Consider the following 16,216-nt stretch of genomic DNA (forward strand, 5'->3'; position numbering starts at 1 on the left):
GCCCAGTGTGTTACTGGGAGGCGCTGGCCGGGGCTGGGAGGCAGCGATCGCGGCTCGGGGACCGGCAGCGTCGGTCGGCGGGTGGTGAGCGGCTGTGTCGCTTGTGTTTCTGGTTTTCCCCTTTTTCCCTTTTCCTTCTCATTATATTATCATTATTGTTATTACTATAATAATCATCATTATTATCATTATTATCTTATTTTAATTATTAAACTGCTCTTATCTCAACCCACAAGTGTTTTTTCCTTTTGCTTTTTCTCATCCGATTCTCTCCCCCGTCCCACGGGGCTGGGGGCGGCGAGCGAGCGGCTGCAGGGTGCCGAGCTGCCGGCGGGGGCTGAGCCACGACAAACACTGACGCGAGCGGATGGGGAGTCCTTACTTCGATAACGAGGATGTTACGACTCCCGTTTGCGAGTTCTCCGTCTTCGGGCAGAGGGTCTTTGTGCTCCTCGGGCACTTGGCACAGCCGACGCGAGCCGCCCTCCAACGCCCTTCGGTAAATGAGGTGTTGAAACGTCGAGGAGTTCTCCACGGGCTCGATTTCATACCTCAGGTCTCCGATTTGCAAAACTCCACTGCCAAATTTCAAACGGAGAAGCCAGTAAAAGACCTGGACTAAATGACTTCTTAAATTATTTAGTAAATACAAAAATAAACGAGGTGCGGGGGGGGCTCATCGCAGCGCGGCTGGAGATGCGGGTCAGCCCCGTGCGTCTCGCCGACGGGTAGGAGCTCCACGAGCCACCTCTGGGGTTCAGGGCTATTGGGATTGGCCTGTATTTTATGTCTTTTTTTTTTTTTTTAAAATGGGGGATATGGAAAGTTTTAGCTCTTTCCCACCACTCCGTGGGCCGGGATCCCGTGCGCAGATACAAGGAACCCTCCTAAGAGATCTTTTTAAGACAGGCTTGAGAGCGCGATCACGCAGCTCTGGGAAGAAGCGAAGAAGCTGCAGATGAATGCTCTATATTCAATGAAAGTGAGAAGGCCGTGAAAGCTCTGCGCTCTGGCTCTTCCAGGAGCATCTGTCCTTAAGATCTGTTCATCCCTGAGTAGGCACCGCAGCTAAACAGGCGGCGTCTGCTAATAAGTTGGCATCCTAAAAAACCCTCACTTAATTCAGAGACCTTTTGGGGTGCTTGTTTGAGAAGGAAGGTGCAGCTGCATCCATCAAATCTTAGTCTCACGCCTGGTCTTGCAAGAGAGGCTCAATGAGCCTTAGGTTTGCCGGAGTTTGAGTTCTTTAGTCCTAAAATGGTCATAATTACCGATTGGTGATTGCAACAGGAAAATGTGGCCTCATCAACCGCTGGAAACCCAGAAGACTTTGCTAAGGCCGTTGTGCGGGTGCGTTCATCAAGAAGGTTTTTAAATGGGGAAAAGCTGCCAGTTTCCCACCTGCGCGTCCCCTGCAGGGCTGCGAAGGGGCAGAGGCTTGCTGTGGGGAGCCCGACACCGCGGCAGAGCGTGGCCGTTTCTGCCGGACGCTCTAAGTCGTGGGCGGCTGCTTGGAAGGCCGGATAACTTCCTTCCACCAAAGCCAGTGAAAATAATACAAAATAAACATTTTTCAGAGCCAGGACAACTTCTTTAAAAAATAAAAAAGCAGCTCCTGCTTGCCAGGGCCGCTGTTTCTGGACAAGGTGGAAGGTTTGGGTTTGATAGCGTTGCAGAGGGGCGATGTAAGGGGGCTGCTGAGCTACATCTCAGCATCCTCTTAATCTTCAGAGGAGAGGCTACGCCGGCGTTCCTTTTTGTTTGGCTAATCCTCTAAAGTGAGTCAGTTCTGCGGGAAGGACTTCAAGAGGGATGTTGGCGACGGTTATGGGTGACCACCCGTATTTTGGGATGTCTGATTTGCGGAGGCTGTTGTACTTTCTGTCTCACGTTCAGAGCTTGCGTTACCAGAAATAAATATATCCCGGACGTGGAACGTGCCTGAAGAGGAAAGTTTCTCGAGAAGTGCTTGGTTTACTCTCTTTTAAAGTAAATCTCAGAGCTGTCTTGCCATGTCAAACCTGCTTAGAGGCTATGTAAAGCACCTTATTTGGCCAAGAATTTCGCTCAGACCTGGTTTTCTATGAAATACCTGCCTTTAAAATCGATACTGGGGATGCTGTAAAACCTGTAATGCTAAAAATGTAATGCTAAATCTGTAATGCTAAATCTGTAATGCTAAAAACCCCCATCTCAGCTGTGTTTGAAGGTTTGCGTTGTAGAAGCAGGGTGCAGCAGGAAGCATCGCACGCAGAAGTGAGGGCGCCTGCTCTGAAAAGGGAGATAAATGCCCAGCCCAGTTAATTCGATACTGAGCCCCTCATTCTCCCCTGGGAAGGCCCTTACCTGATCCCGAAGCATGTGCTGAGGGAGGCGACGGATCCCGGGGAGCCTTCCACAAACCCCTCGTAGTAGCACTCGTCCTGCAAGGTGCACACGTGGCTTCAGGCTGCGGGAAAGGCTCCCGTGCCCAGGACAAAAAAACCCTCTGCGTCAGTAAAGGGACGCATAAACCCTCCCCAGATCCACCCTTCGCCCCTCTGGAAGGGGTATTTCATGTGCAAAAAGGGAAGGCAGAGAAGGTGAGCGGGGAAAAAGCAGGAGCCTGATAGGCCGCCACTGGATGATGATGAATTTTCAGGGGATATTTTTTGATTTCTCAATTTTTATAGAGTAAAATTATTTTTAAAACTTTAAAGACGTGAAAGAGAAATCAAGTCTGCTGATCAATCTGAAATTGTTTTTCCAGTTTCTACCAGTCTCCGTGCAATTTCCTTCCTTCTTTTAAACAAACGGTGTAAAAATAATGGATTTTTTTTAGAAACAGAAAGCCATCCCTAGCTCGGACCCACTGGTGTAGTTCTGGCTGTCGCTGCACCCTTGACAAACGCCTAAGCTTACCTGAATATATGGAAACTCGGTTATCAGGTCTCCCTCTGGACTGTACGTGAAAACTGGGATGTCCTTGGCTATCAAATTTCTGAAAAGCAAAGCAGAAATCCTCGGTACGGGTTAATTAATTCCCCAAAAGGGCCCTGTATAAAAACCAGCAAAGGAAGGAAAACCGGGCAAGAGCCGTACTTTGCCTGCGTCAGACGGACGATGTGGTGGTTTCCTTCTGCCGGTATTAAACAGGACGTGTCCCCCTGGGACGGCCGAGACACTGATGAGTTTCAGCAATTAATCCAACACCGGGAACACTATTTACAGGGTGATTCTGGCGGGGAAGCGGGAGCCGTCCCCTCGCCCCGCTCTCCCTTCGGCACCCCCCGCGGCCCCTGCAGAGGCCGTGGCCTAGAGCCGTGGTCTAAAAGGCGTCCCTAATCCCTAATCCCATCCCCATCCCCATCCCCATCCCCATCCCCATCCCCATCCCATCCCCATCCCATCCCCATCCCATCCCCATCCCCATCCCATCCCATCCCCATCCCCATCCCCATCCCCATCCCATCCCCATCCCCATCCCCATCACCATCCCCACCCCAGCCCCATCCTATCCCCATCCCCATCCCCATCCCCATCCCCATCCCCATCCCATCCCCATCCCATCCCCATCCCCATCCCATCCCCATCCCCATCCCATCCCCATCCCCATCCCCATTCCCATCCCCATCCCCATCCCATCCCCATCCCCATCCCATCCCATCCCCATCCCATCCCATCCCCATCCCCATCCCCATCCCCATCCCCATCCCCATCCCCATCCCCATCCCCATTCCCATCCCCATCCCCATCCCCATCCCCATCCCCATCCCCATCCCATCCCCATCCCATCCCATCCCCATCCCCATCCCCATCCCCATCCCCATCCCCATCCCATCCCCATCCCATTCCCATCCCCATCCCCATCCCCATCCCCATCCCCATCCCATCACCATCCCCATCCCCATCCCCATCCCCATCCCCATCCCCATCCCATCCCCATCCCCATCCCCATCCCCATCCCATCCCATTCCCATCCCCATCCCCATCCCCATTCCCATCCCCATCCCCATCCCCATCCCATCCCCATCCCATTCCCATCCCCATCCCCATCCCCATCCCCATCCCCATCCCATCCCCATCCCATCCCATCCCCATCCCCATCCCCATCCCCATCCCCATCCCCATCCCCATCCCATCCCCATCCCCATCCCCATCCCCATCCCCATCCCCATCCCCATCCCCATCCCATCCCCATCCCATTCCCATCCCCATCCCCATCCCCATCCCCATCCCCATCCCCATCCCCATCCCCTTCCCCATCCCCATCACCATCCCCACCCCAGCCCCATCCCATCCCCATCCCCATCCCCATCCCCATCCCCATTCCCATCCCCATCCCCACCCCCATCCCCATCCCATCCCCATCCCCATCCCCGCCCCCATCCCCATCCCCATCCCCATCCCATCCCCATCCCATCCCCATCCCCATCCCATCCCCATCCCCATCCCCATCCCCACCCCCACCCCCATCCCCATCCCATCCCCATCCCCATCCCCATCCTATCCCCATCCCCATCCCCATCCCCATCCCCATCCCCATCCCCATCCCCATCCTATCCCCATCCCCATCCCCATCCCCATCCCCATCCCCATCCCCATCCTATCCCCATCCCCATCCCCATCCCCATCCCCATCCCCATCCCCATCCCCATCCCCATCCTATCCCCATCCCCATCCCCATCCCATCCCCATCCCCATCCCATCCCCATCCCATCCCATCCCCATCCCCATCCCCATCCCCATCCCCATCCCCATCCCCATCCCCATCCCATCCCCATCCCCATCCCCATCCCATCCCCATCCCCATCCCCATCCCCATCCCATCCCCATCCCATCCCCATCCCCATCCCCATCCCCATCCCCATCCCCATCCCCATCCCATCCCCATCCCATCCCCATCCCATCCCCATCCCCATCCCCATCCCCATCCCATCCCCATCCTCTCCCCATCCCCATCCTCTCCCCATCCCCATCCCATCCCCATCCCCATCCCCATCCCCATCCCCATCCCCATCCCCATCCCATCCCCATCCCCATCCCCATCCCCATCCCATCCCCATCCCCATCCCCATCCCCATCCCATCCCATCCCATCCCATCCCCATCCCATCCCCATCTCATCCCCATCCCATCCCCATCCCCATCCTCATCCCCATCCCCATCCCATCCCCATCCCCATCCCCATCCCCATCCCATCCCCATCCCCATCCCCATCCCCATCCCCATCCCATCCCCATCCCATCCCCATCCCCATCCCATCCCCATCCCCATTCCCATCCCCATCCCCATCCCATCCCCATCCCACCTCCAACTGCCACCTGGGCCTTTTCTGCCACCTTCCAGCACCCCTATCCCACCTCCAACTGCCACCACCCACCCTCCACCTCCCACCCATCCTCTCCCATCCCTTCCTGCCCTGTCCCACCCCCATGTACCACCTGGGCCCTCTCCTCTGCCCTCCCAGTGGCATCCAGCACCCCCTGCCCCTCAGCCTCTGCCTTCCCAGCAGCGCATAACTGAATTCCAGAAATCAGGGGTCCGTTAAAGCTGAAACTGTCGTTCTTCCCGTCAGAGCATTTAAAGGGAAAATGCTGCATCGCAGGCACGTGCTGTCCCTCCTTCCCCCCAGGCGCACGGCGCCGGGCAAGGGGGTCACGGCCCAGCTCAGCCTATGGCACAAGGCTCTTCTGGACGTGCCCCCCCCCCCGGTCCTTAAATGCTGCCGAGGGCACGGATGCGAAGCAGAGGCAACGTACTGAAACGCAGAGGGAAGGTGAAAAAACGGAGGGGGAGACGGGCCCTTTGGGAGCCCCTGGTGATCCCCGGCAGCGGAGGCAAAGCACGATGAACGCGGCGAGCGACTGCAGGAGCAAAATGGGAGCCGCACACGAAGGGTCAGAGCCAGCCCGCGCTGGAGCAAAGCCTCTGCAGGTGTGCTTGTGGCGGGAGAAACACTAAACAATCCGTTTTTAGGTGGTTGAGGAGATCAAATTGTTGGGTGCAATAGCGGAGGATTTGGGACACTGTGTGGGATAATATTGCTTTCGAGTTCGCTCTGTCCGCTTGGCAGCGATCCGTTCCGGGGGCAGCTGACGGTGCGGAGCTGTGATGTCAGAGCTACCATGGCTGTTCTTCGTGGCCTTTCCCGAGCGGTATCACCTCATTTCCACCTGCGTGGTGTCGGTTTGTCTCTCCCTCTGCGCCCGCACACGCCCGCTCCGTCGCCCAGCGATTCGGGATCGCGGCATCTCTCTGTGCCGCTTCCCACTTTCTGTTTATAATTTCTGTCACGGGCAGCTTTGCTGTTTCTCTGTTTACTCCTTTTCCCTCCCTTGCAAGAGCGTGACGAACTACGTGGGGCTCAAACCAGTCCCCGGCTGCCTCCCCTTTAATTTCCACCCTTGTGAATATCATCTCTATTAACCAGGTATTTATTTACAGATGTTTTCTTTAACCCACGGTAGATTTTTTCCTTTTTTTTTTTTTAAATTTTTTGGAGGGTAGGGGACAGAAAATGAGGACTATTCAAGCATAAAGGAGGAGGAACCATGTACAGAAACTGCTGGAGGGGATGGGCTAACGTTGGCAGGCTTCTGTAGGTCTTTGAAATCGAAATGCTAGCTAAGTTGTAAAACATAACAGCTTAAATTAAGCAAAACAGAGATATCAGGGGAAGAATCGAAAGAAATGGCCTTTCTCCGGGCTCTCCCCAGTATGTCCGTGCCTCTCTTGTACTGGGGAGCCCAGCACTGGCTCCAGCGCTCCAGCTGTGGCCTCGCCAGTGCTGAGCAGAGGGGAAGGATCGCCTCCCTCGACCTACCGGCAACACCTTTGTCTATGCAGCCCACGACACTGTTCATCTTTTTGCCGCAAGGGCAGAAGGATGCTCCTCGTTTTTCTCATCTTGAAGACTCATAGAGACATGCGTGGGGCCAAACAGGATCCCTGCAATGACCCCCCCAGGCCCCGTCCTTTCTAATAGCAAGAGTTGGAGGATTGATCAAAAAATTGGAGGTGTTCAAAAAAATTGGAGGGGTGTTCAAAGCCCGTGCAGACGTGGCACGTCAGGGCATGGTTTAGGAGACATGGTAGTGTTGGGTTGGTGGTTGGACTTGATGATCCTAGAGGTCTTCTCCCCTCTTAATGATTCTGTGGTTCGATGATTTGGGTCATGGTGAGACACTGCACACCTGCCTCTCCTTCGCCCTGTCCCGGGGCTGTGCATTGCTCAGCTCATCCCCAGCGCAAGCCTCGCATGGGAAAAGCATCTTCCAGGGCACGGTGTCTCCCCTGCTCCCAGCACCCTGGCGCAGAGGGACCGAGGAGAAGGCTCTTAGCAGCAGGAGCGAGGAGAAGGATCCCTCTTGATCCCTCCTTGCCTGACCGGGTGAAAGAGGAGCCATCTCGTCTCAGACACAGCAACTGCTCTGAAAGGGCAGGTCGCCAGCCTAGGGCATGGGAAAGGAGACACCTCAAAGCAGGGTGTGCAGGGAAGACCAAGGGTTTCACGACCGCTGAAAGACTCTGAGAGACGCCCGGCTCCTGGCGGGGTTTGCAGCTGTGTGGATTTCCGAGGAAGAAACAGTGAAGAAAGGCATTAAGCAGGGAAGCTGCAGCAGAACGTGACTTGGGAATGGCTTCCCGGCTGTCCCCGGGCTCCCTGGGGCTCGGACCATACGGCTTTTCTTCTTCTGTGTACAAAAAACCCCCTTTTCCCCCTCCCCTTGACTCCTTTCACACGATACCAGCGTGACAAATACGCAGCAAACGTCATGTAGCTCTCCAGGAGTGAAGGGATGCAGTCGAAAGCAGTAAAATCTATGCGAAAAGCAGAGGGGAAACCCCAGAAATCGTGTTACCAAGGGCTGCGCTGCTGGTGCAAACTATGAGAGCTGGTGTTAAGACACCGAGGAGACAGTGGGTCCGTTCTCCAGGTTCAGGGACTTGTGCCGTGACGTGTCTCGGTGGAGCAGTGGCGTGTCTGGGGGGGGTCTGTCTGCAGGGACACCCACTTCTCAACCAGCACTTTTTACTTTTATGCTGTTAAAAACAATTGTTCAGAACGTGCATCGCTCCACTGCAGATGCTGTGACATTGCCAAAGCAGATTTCCCTGGCTCTTAAATCTATAAACAGCCCTGAAAACCTCACGGCTTTGGATTTCCCTGCTGCAGCAAGATCCCTTGTGAGCTGACCAGAACCGATCTGCTTTGAGGAGGGAAGACTTCTCTGCTCAGTCACCCTGGTGACTGCAAACATTTCCAGGTGCAGGCCAGCCCCCACGGAGAAATACGAGAGGCAGGGTGGCTTACGCGTGAATATCTCTCTTTTTTTTCCTTCTTGGCTATGGAGGAGCTCAGCTGGAGAGCTTGGCTCTGGTGGGTGAGAAGAGGGGGACGTGAGCTGGGGGGAGACGGGGAGTTGATTTCAGGGCTCAGGGGGTTCTTTGGAGGTTTTTGAGTGACCTCAGCAAACACTGTGCTTTTCTGGGGGGTAGGGAGGTGTGTGGGGGTGTCTTTGTTCAGGATCGGGCCCCTCGGGACAAGAAGGGCCTTGAGGGGCTGGAGCAGGGTCTGGAGCACAAGTGTGCTGGGGGGCGGCTGGGGGAGCTGGGGGGGTTTAGCCTGGAGAAGGGGGGGCTGAGGGGAGCCCTTCTCGCTCTCTGCAGCTGCCTGAGAGGGGCTGGAGTGAGGGGGGGGCTGGTCTCTGCTCCCAAGTCACCAGTGACAGGGCGAGAGGGAACGGCCTCAGGCTGCGTCAGGGGAGGTTTAGGTTGGGTGTGAGGGAAAATGCCTTCCCTGCCAGAGCGGTCAGGCCCTGGCACAGGCTGCCCAGAGAGGTGGGGGGGGTCACCGTCCCTGGCGGGGTTCAACCACCGTGTAGCCGTGGGACTTGGGGCCATGGTTTAGGAGGCCTGGGGGTGTTGGGTTGGGGGCTGGACTTGATGATCCGAGAGGTCTTTTCCAACCTTAATGATTCTGTGATTCGATGTGACTTGGGTGCCTTCTCCATGGAGCACTGCGGTGGGTGAGGCTTTCACTTCACACCAGGTAAAACCAAACCAAACCGAAAAACAACGAAAGCAAATATATTTTGAAGTTTTTCTGTTCGATGGTGAGCGTACAGGAACCACGGAAAAAGAATATCTGCTTTTACAATAACTTTATGTGGGAGAATTCTGATTGCAAAATAGATTAAACTCATATATGATTGTAGGCTATTATTATAATGGCACTTGAAACAATCTGGGCTTTGCTTGGCATCGTGTGTACATCATTCGCGCAACACATGAGCTCATGACCCGCTTGGGAAGGGCATCTCAGGCATGAAGAAGCAGCAGCAAGTCAAGGAGGAGAGGGCTCTCGTCATGGAGGGGGTGACCAGCAGATGAAAGCGGGTGCTGATGAGCTCCTTGGGGTGCATATATTTTTATATGGATGCAAAATCTGACATATTTTGATTTGATTTTCTGATTTTCTTTCATTTTGAAACAAAACAACAAAAGGAACCCTGGGTTTTCTGCAAGATTTCTATGGAGAAAGGAGAGTGTTTTGAGCTGCTGGGATGTGGAGGGGCTGGAGAAGGGGGGCTGGCATCCCCGAAGGCGAGGTGGACAGCGCTGGTGTAATTTAAGGACAATAATGAGTATTAGATGAGAAAATTTACTGCTTGGATGGAGAGTAAAGTATTACACAGTGTGTTCTTTCTGACATACAAGTCGGGTATGGGAAGGATTTGGGGGTTCATATTCATAAAGAGACCACAGCTCATGGCTCAGAAACATCCAGCTGCACCTGGAAAACTGGTGCTCAGAGTCTGCAGGTTCTTCTGCTCAATGTAATTCTTACTTATTTTTTGTTTCATATGAAACCGAGATGGAGGTTTGGAGCAGAAAACTCATTATATGAATGCAACATCTTGTAAAAGGCAGCTGCATGACCCTCTGGATATCAGTATAATGCTATTGCTGCAGATAACAAATAATATTAGCTGGAAATGGTTTCTAGCTGTTAGGCAAAATTATTATATTGTCAAATGTGATGAATGAGGGGAGTGGAGAAGGCTTTAGCGTCCTGTCTTGGCAGTTATATTCTGTAATGTTATTCCAAACGCCGGTTGCAAGCCTCTCTACCCTGCCCGCTCTAACCTTGCCCTTGAGTAGAGATGACCGAGGTCTTTGCATCCCTCTTGAGCAGCCAACAGCATCAGGCTGGTAAAAAAGCCCGGTTCCTCAAGTAAATGCACGTTGTGCAAAGGGAAAACTCTGTTTAAAAACTAGGTAAAAGCCTTTGGGTGGATTTCCTTCTTTTATATAGTCGTGCTGGCAGTGGGGTGCGGCAGTCGGGCTCTTCCCTTCCCTGCAGGCTCCGCTCCTTCTCGGGAGGTCTTAGAAGGGTCCCCTCCTCCTTGAGACTAAGCCCCAGCAGTACTGCAACGTGCAAGGCGGGGACAGAAGTCCGAGTATTGGCTTTATATTAATAATTTCCAGAGATAAAGGTGCATGTGCTGGAATGATGCCTCCTGGCTGCAGCTCCTGTGAAGGACACAGCGGGGACACCTGCAGGTTTGGGGAGGTTTATTCCCTTATAATGAAACAAACTTCTAAGAGGTGACAGATGATGTTCATCTTCTGTTCATTTTTTTTGGGGGGATTTTTCACCCCAGCGTGCCCATGGGTGTCGGACGGGGAGGAGCGGTGCTGCTGGTGGGTCTCAGCGTCTCACCCCGCGGCTGCAGTGGCTGAACCACCCCTGCGGTTTGTGGTTATGAGCCATCGCCCAAGGCCACCACGGGATTTTTGTGGCAGCTGGCGCTGGGGGAAACCCGAATGCGTCCTTTCTCCACGACTTATTTTTTCTCCTGATGACTAGCCGAGGGAAGAGCGCGGCGCTCCCCATTTCCTCCCTCTTCCTCCAGACTGCGATACATTTTTAATTCAGCATCCTGTCCCAGGGCTTTGGGAGGAGTTTCCAAGCCAAGGATGAGAAAGGCATGCGAGCCCTGATGGGTTGGGGGTTATCCCTCTGTGTTAAGCACCTCCACGATGCCGGGCTCCGCACAGCTCCCTGTTCGGTGTGCTGGCTGCTTCCCATCCTCGGGGCACTTGGAAAAGTCCATACAATCAAAATAGCAGCTAAAATTTGTATGTTTAGAGCTTTTTTTTCTTGGAAACACTTGCCTCTCCAAAACGACTTGTTGAGATGAGTAAAACAATCCTATATATGTCAAGGGGGGAATGCTGGAAGCGTTAGGTAGTGATAATCCCTGTTTGATGGTGGTGCAGCCAATACAGGATTATCATATCAAGTTTTTATGATTAGCCTTCAAGAGGAATGTTAAAACATAAAGAGGATTGGGAGAAGAATCATGAGAATGGTTAAAAGTTTGGAAAATACGTATTACAGTGTGAGCCTCTGGGCACTCATTTCATAAGGGAGAGTTTGATCATCTTGTACATGAATTTACATCGGCAACAGGGACCTGGTGTCAGGCAAAAAGTGAAACAACGTCTTATGGCGGGAAATGAGTAATATCGAAGTGGAAATAAGGCTTTGGTTCTTAACTGTGCGAGTAATAGAAAAAGAGAACATTTTACTGGTCATTATGAGTGGTTCTTTGCTGCTAAACACTTTGTTAGGAGGGGCTTTCAACTGAAAACCCCACTCTAGTCAAACTAGAAGTGATGGAGCTTCATGCTACAAGGTTGTCAGCTCTCCCAGCCTCAAAGGCCACAGTCTGCAAAAGCTGGGACCAAGGGAGAGTTAATGATCCGTGGTGCCTGCTCTCTAGCACAGTTTAATCCTGGAAGTCTCATTAGAGACCTCCTGGTCCCGTGAGAGCTCTTCAGGCACCTGAACTTGGCGTGCTTGTTAGCGTGTCTGCCAGATCCCTGGGGGAAACCTCTTTCTTAACATGTGTGCAGCTCTCCTCTCTTGTGAACAGGAGGGCCAGTGATGAGTTTTCAGGGTATGTCCTCATTCTGTCGGGGGAATCTCTGAGCTCCACCCCCTGGCAGCCTTCCCACTGCGGTGGGATGTGTGCAGACGAAGGCCAAAGCCGTGCAGAGGAACCGCAACGGCTGGAAGGTCACTCACAGCTGGGAAGAAGACCTACTGCTGTTTTTTTCCAGGGTTTACTTCACTTCTGCAGCTATCATGTGCACATGTATGTGCACGCCCATGTACGTGTGCCCACGTGCTGATGAACACACAGACATCTTGTGTTCCCTGTACGAATCCCATGGTGCCTCCTCACTGGGAGGAAAAGCCTGTGCCCGAGCGTGGTGGCCACTTTTAGGCAACCGAGATGATGCCATGCAAATACCTTCAGTGACTTGCTCACAAGTTTGTCTCTAAACTGGGGAGATGTGGATTTGATGGGCAGACTGTTTGGTGGGTAAGGAACTGGCTGGATGGTCACATCCAGAGGGTCGTGGTCAATGGCTCTACGCCCAGATGGAGACCGGTGATGAGTGGTGTCCCTCAGGGGTCTGTACTGGGACCAGTGCTGTTTAATATCTTCATCAATGACACAGAGAGTGGGATCGAGTGTGCCCTCAGCAGGTCTGCACATGACACCAAGCTGAGCGGTGCCGTTAACGTGCCAGAAGGACGAGGTGTCATCCAGAGAGACCTGGGCAGGCTGGAGAGGGGGGCCTGGGAGAGCCCCATGAGGTTCAGCAAGGCCAAGTGCAGGGTCCTGCCCCTGGGCCGGGGCCACCCCCGGTACCCACACAGGCTGGGGGATGGGGGATGGAGGGCAGCCCTGCCGAGAAGGGCTTGGGGGTGCTGGGGGTGAAAAGCTGGACACGAGCCGGCAACGTGCGCTCGCAGCCCAGACCCCCACCCGTGCCCGGGGCTGCATCCCAGCAGCGCGGGCAGCAGGGCGAGGGAGGGGGTGCTGCCCCCCTGCCCCGCTCTGGGAGACCCCCCTGCAGCGCCGCCTCCAGCTCGGGGCTCCTCAGCACGGGACAGACATGGGGCTGTTGGAGCGGGGCCAGAGGGGGCACAGAAATGCTCCGAGGGCTGGAGCCCCTCTGCTGCGAGGCTGGGCTGGGAGAGCTGGGGTTGTTCAGCCCGGGGAAGAGAAGGCTGCGGGGAGACCTTATTGCGGCCCCCCAGGGCTTAAAGGGGGGCTGTAGGAAGGGTGGGGGTGACCTCTTTAGCAAGGCCTGCTGTGACACGCCAAGGGGGGATGGCTTTAAACTAAAGGAGGGGAGATTCAGACTGGATCGAAGGGAGAAATGTTTTACGCTGAGGGTGGTGAGACCCTGGCCCAGGCTGCCCCGAGAGGTGGCCGATGCCCCATCCCTGGACACATCCCAGGTGAGGCTGGATGGGGCTCTGAGCGACCTGATGGAGCTGAAGATGTCCCTGCCCATGGCAGGGGGTGGGACTGGGCGAGCTCTGAAGGTCCCCACCCAAACCATTCCATGATTCTGTGATTCTGAAAAGCTTTCAGCTCCTGCTCACACACTCATGACAGAGAAGATGCTCTGGATGTTGAGGACTTAATGTAGTGGGAAGCACTAAATGTTTAAAAGGCATTTAAAAAATAACCTATTCTGCCAACATCCACTGCTATGTTTAAATGACCTCTTTCTTAACTCTCTTTCAATTAATCCCCAGTCCTTGAGTACCTTTTTGGTGCTGGACAGTGCAGGAGAGTGGCTGTTGTCACCTCCTCACCTGTCTGGCAGGGTCTCCACCTCCCCAGCCCTCCTTGGCTGGAGCTCCTCTGCTCAGAGGCAGCCAAGAGCATTGAAGGTCAGTCACAGGAGGGTAAAGAAGTTTGTCTGTACGCTGGAAACAGAGACCTTTCTAATCCTGCATGGGCTGTCAAAGCAACGGGTTGAATCTGGGTTGAGTCAATGTCTCAAGTTAAAAATGTTAGTGGGAGAATGGGTGAGGAGATAGCCCAAGCCCAAGCCCAAGCCCAAGCCCAAGCCTTCCCCCAGGTCGCTGCTGCAGAACCCAACACCTTTAATGAGCTTTGAAAGGCTTTGTTAAACAGGCGCCGTAGGAAAGACATATATTTCTGTATGCTAACCACAGGAAAAATCAGGGATGTCTCAAAAAGTCCGAGATGCTCATTTGCACTCAACTATCAGCCTGCTCTGGAGAAAAAAGAATGAATTAAGCTCCAGCTAAGCAATCACACTTTCTGATGCCTGAGAGCATCTCTGGCTAAAATTTGAGGTTCATGGTTCCTTGTCTGTCGCTTCACATCACCTTTCCTAGTGCGGGAACCTGCAGATCAGGCTGTTGGATATGAGAGGTGGTTGATGGCGCCGTATTCCACGCGGGCACCGTTTCATCCAGCTGCACGAGCTGCATTTTTAATTTACCTTTAACTTTCCCCACAGTTCTGCAGTCCGGTAAAGTGATTTTGTAGGTTCCTCACCCAGGAGTAACAGTCCAGGGTCACCTCTGTCATTCGTAGGGAAAATAACTGCTACCCCCCGCTCAAACTCTGACATGGAGGAATTAAAATACTGCATCCTCTGCAGTTCAGTGTGGAGGGGAAAGGGTAAAGCCATGCGGTACCGCTCTAGTTCAGCTTTATTTAGTGCATTCACAGCTTTATTTCGTGCATCTGTGATTTAGTCACCGAAGGATAGAAACCAAACTAGAAAATGATAAATATCACAGCAGGTCTACCAAAAACTTGGCACAAATGAGCTGAAATGCATTAGCACAGGATACACCACAGTTCAGGGGAACCAAACAGAACTCCAAAGGCGGTGATGTCTTAATTAACCAGAGGACTGAAATAATAAATAGCAGGAGGCTTCTGCACTGCTGTAAATTTTACCCAAATAAATTAATTTTTTTAGAAAGGAGAAAGACTTTCTGAAAAATAGACTTTTTAACCGCGGATTTTACTTCCTTGTTCCGTAAAGTGTAAATGATGGGGTTTAACAAGGGAGTTAAAATAGAGAAGACAACGTTGCTCATGACATGAACATCAACGGGGATGTCCGCTCTGTAGGACATGTACGCCACAACGATGGAGCTGTAGTAAGTGCCCACCACAAGCAGATGGGAAGTACATGTTGAAAAAGCCTTCACGCGTCCTTCTTTGGAGTTATCTTTAATATGGAGAGGGTGATGCGGACGTACGGGAGGGTGACGAGCAACAGAGGGACAACCGACACTGTCATAGCGATGGAGAACCCCAAGAAGGTCTGGAAATTGGCACTGAAGTCCGAGCACGCGGCTTGTACCACCGCGAGGTGGTCGCAAAAGCAGTGGTGAACCCTGGTCGTGTCCCTGTAAGCTAGCTGAGAGGTCTGTGTGATGACGGGCACGGGTATTAGCAGCGCAGTGATCCAGGCGCTTGCTGCCAGCTGGATGGTCACCCTTCTTGTCATCTTGGCTGGGTAACGGAGGGGGTTGCAGATGGCTTCGTGGCGGTCGTAAGCCATGACCACCAGGAGAAGCGCCTCGGTTACCGTCAACCCGTGAAAACTGTACATCTGCAGAAAACAACCCCGAAACGAGATGGTTTTAGCGTTGGCCAGGAACACTGCCAGCATTTTGGGGATGGTGGTGGTTGTGAACAGCAGATCTAACACAGAGAGGTTAATCAGGAAAAAGTACATGGGTTTGTGGAGTGTACGGTCAACCACAACCACGGTGATGATGATGGTGTTACCAACAAGAATCAGCAGGTAGAATAGCAAGAACACAATGAAGAGCAGGATCTGGAAATCCTGGAGGGCTGGAAATCCCACCAAGAAAAATACTTTAGCTGAAGCATTGCTGCTGCAGCTTTCCATGGTGGGGCTGGTCAAAACACCTGCAAGGATGAAGAGGGAGTAAGGAAACAGGCTGATGTGCAGGAAGACATTTCTCTAAGGAGCTTTCATAGAATCATGGAATCACAGAATGCCCTGAGCTGGGAGGGACCCACAAGGACCATCGAGCCCAACTCCCGTCCCTGCACAGGACACCCCAAATTCACACCGTGTCTCTGAGGGCCTTGGCCAAGGGCTTCTGGAATATCGCCAGGCTGGTGCCGTGATGCCTCCCTGGGGAGCCTGTGCCAGGGCTCCACCACCCTCGGGGGGAAGGACCTTTCCCTAATGCCCAGCCTCACCCTCCCCTGGCACACCTTTGCAGAGGTTCTGCAAACTCTGAAACCTCGCAGAGCCGAGCGCATTGCCAGGCGCAGCTCAGCCCCGCTTGTCCGTCACTGGCAGTTGAGATGCTTTGGGTTCCCTGCTGACGA

General features: G+C 53.5%; 2 protein-coding genes across 2 annotated transcripts in view; both read right to left on the minus strand.

Annotated features, from left to right (window-relative positions):
• Positions 1-6,232, minus strand: part of LOC142052013 (disintegrin and metalloproteinase domain-containing protein 9-like) — a 31,781-nt gene extending 25,549 nt beyond the window's left edge. Inside the window, exons 1-4 of the mRNA XM_075081867.1 lie at positions 6,144-6,232; positions 2,902-2,980; positions 2,347-2,423; positions 383-578 (exon numbers count right to left, since the gene is read on the minus strand). Coding sequence (XP_074937968.1) covers positions 383-578; positions 2,347-2,423; positions 2,902-2,980; positions 6,144-6,232 — 441 coding nt within the window. The remainder of the gene's footprint in view (positions 1-382; positions 579-2,346; positions 2,424-2,901; positions 2,981-6,143) is intronic.
• An 8,561-nt stretch (positions 6,233-14,793) lies between these two features.
• On the minus strand, positions 14,794-15,764 carry OR2AT4 (olfactory receptor family 2 subfamily AT member 4). Its single transcript, XM_075081868.1, is given in 2 exon segments — positions 14,794-15,074; positions 15,077-15,764. Coding segments are annotated over 2 exon segments (969 nt in total).
• Between the last annotated feature and the right edge of the window lie 452 nt (positions 15,765-16,216).

This window comes from Phalacrocorax aristotelis, chromosome 1, assembly GCF_949628215.1.
Source record: "Phalacrocorax aristotelis chromosome 1, bGulAri2.1, whole genome shotgun sequence".
Taxonomy (NCBI): Eukaryota; Metazoa; Chordata; class Aves; order Suliformes; family Phalacrocoracidae; genus Phalacrocorax; species Phalacrocorax aristotelis.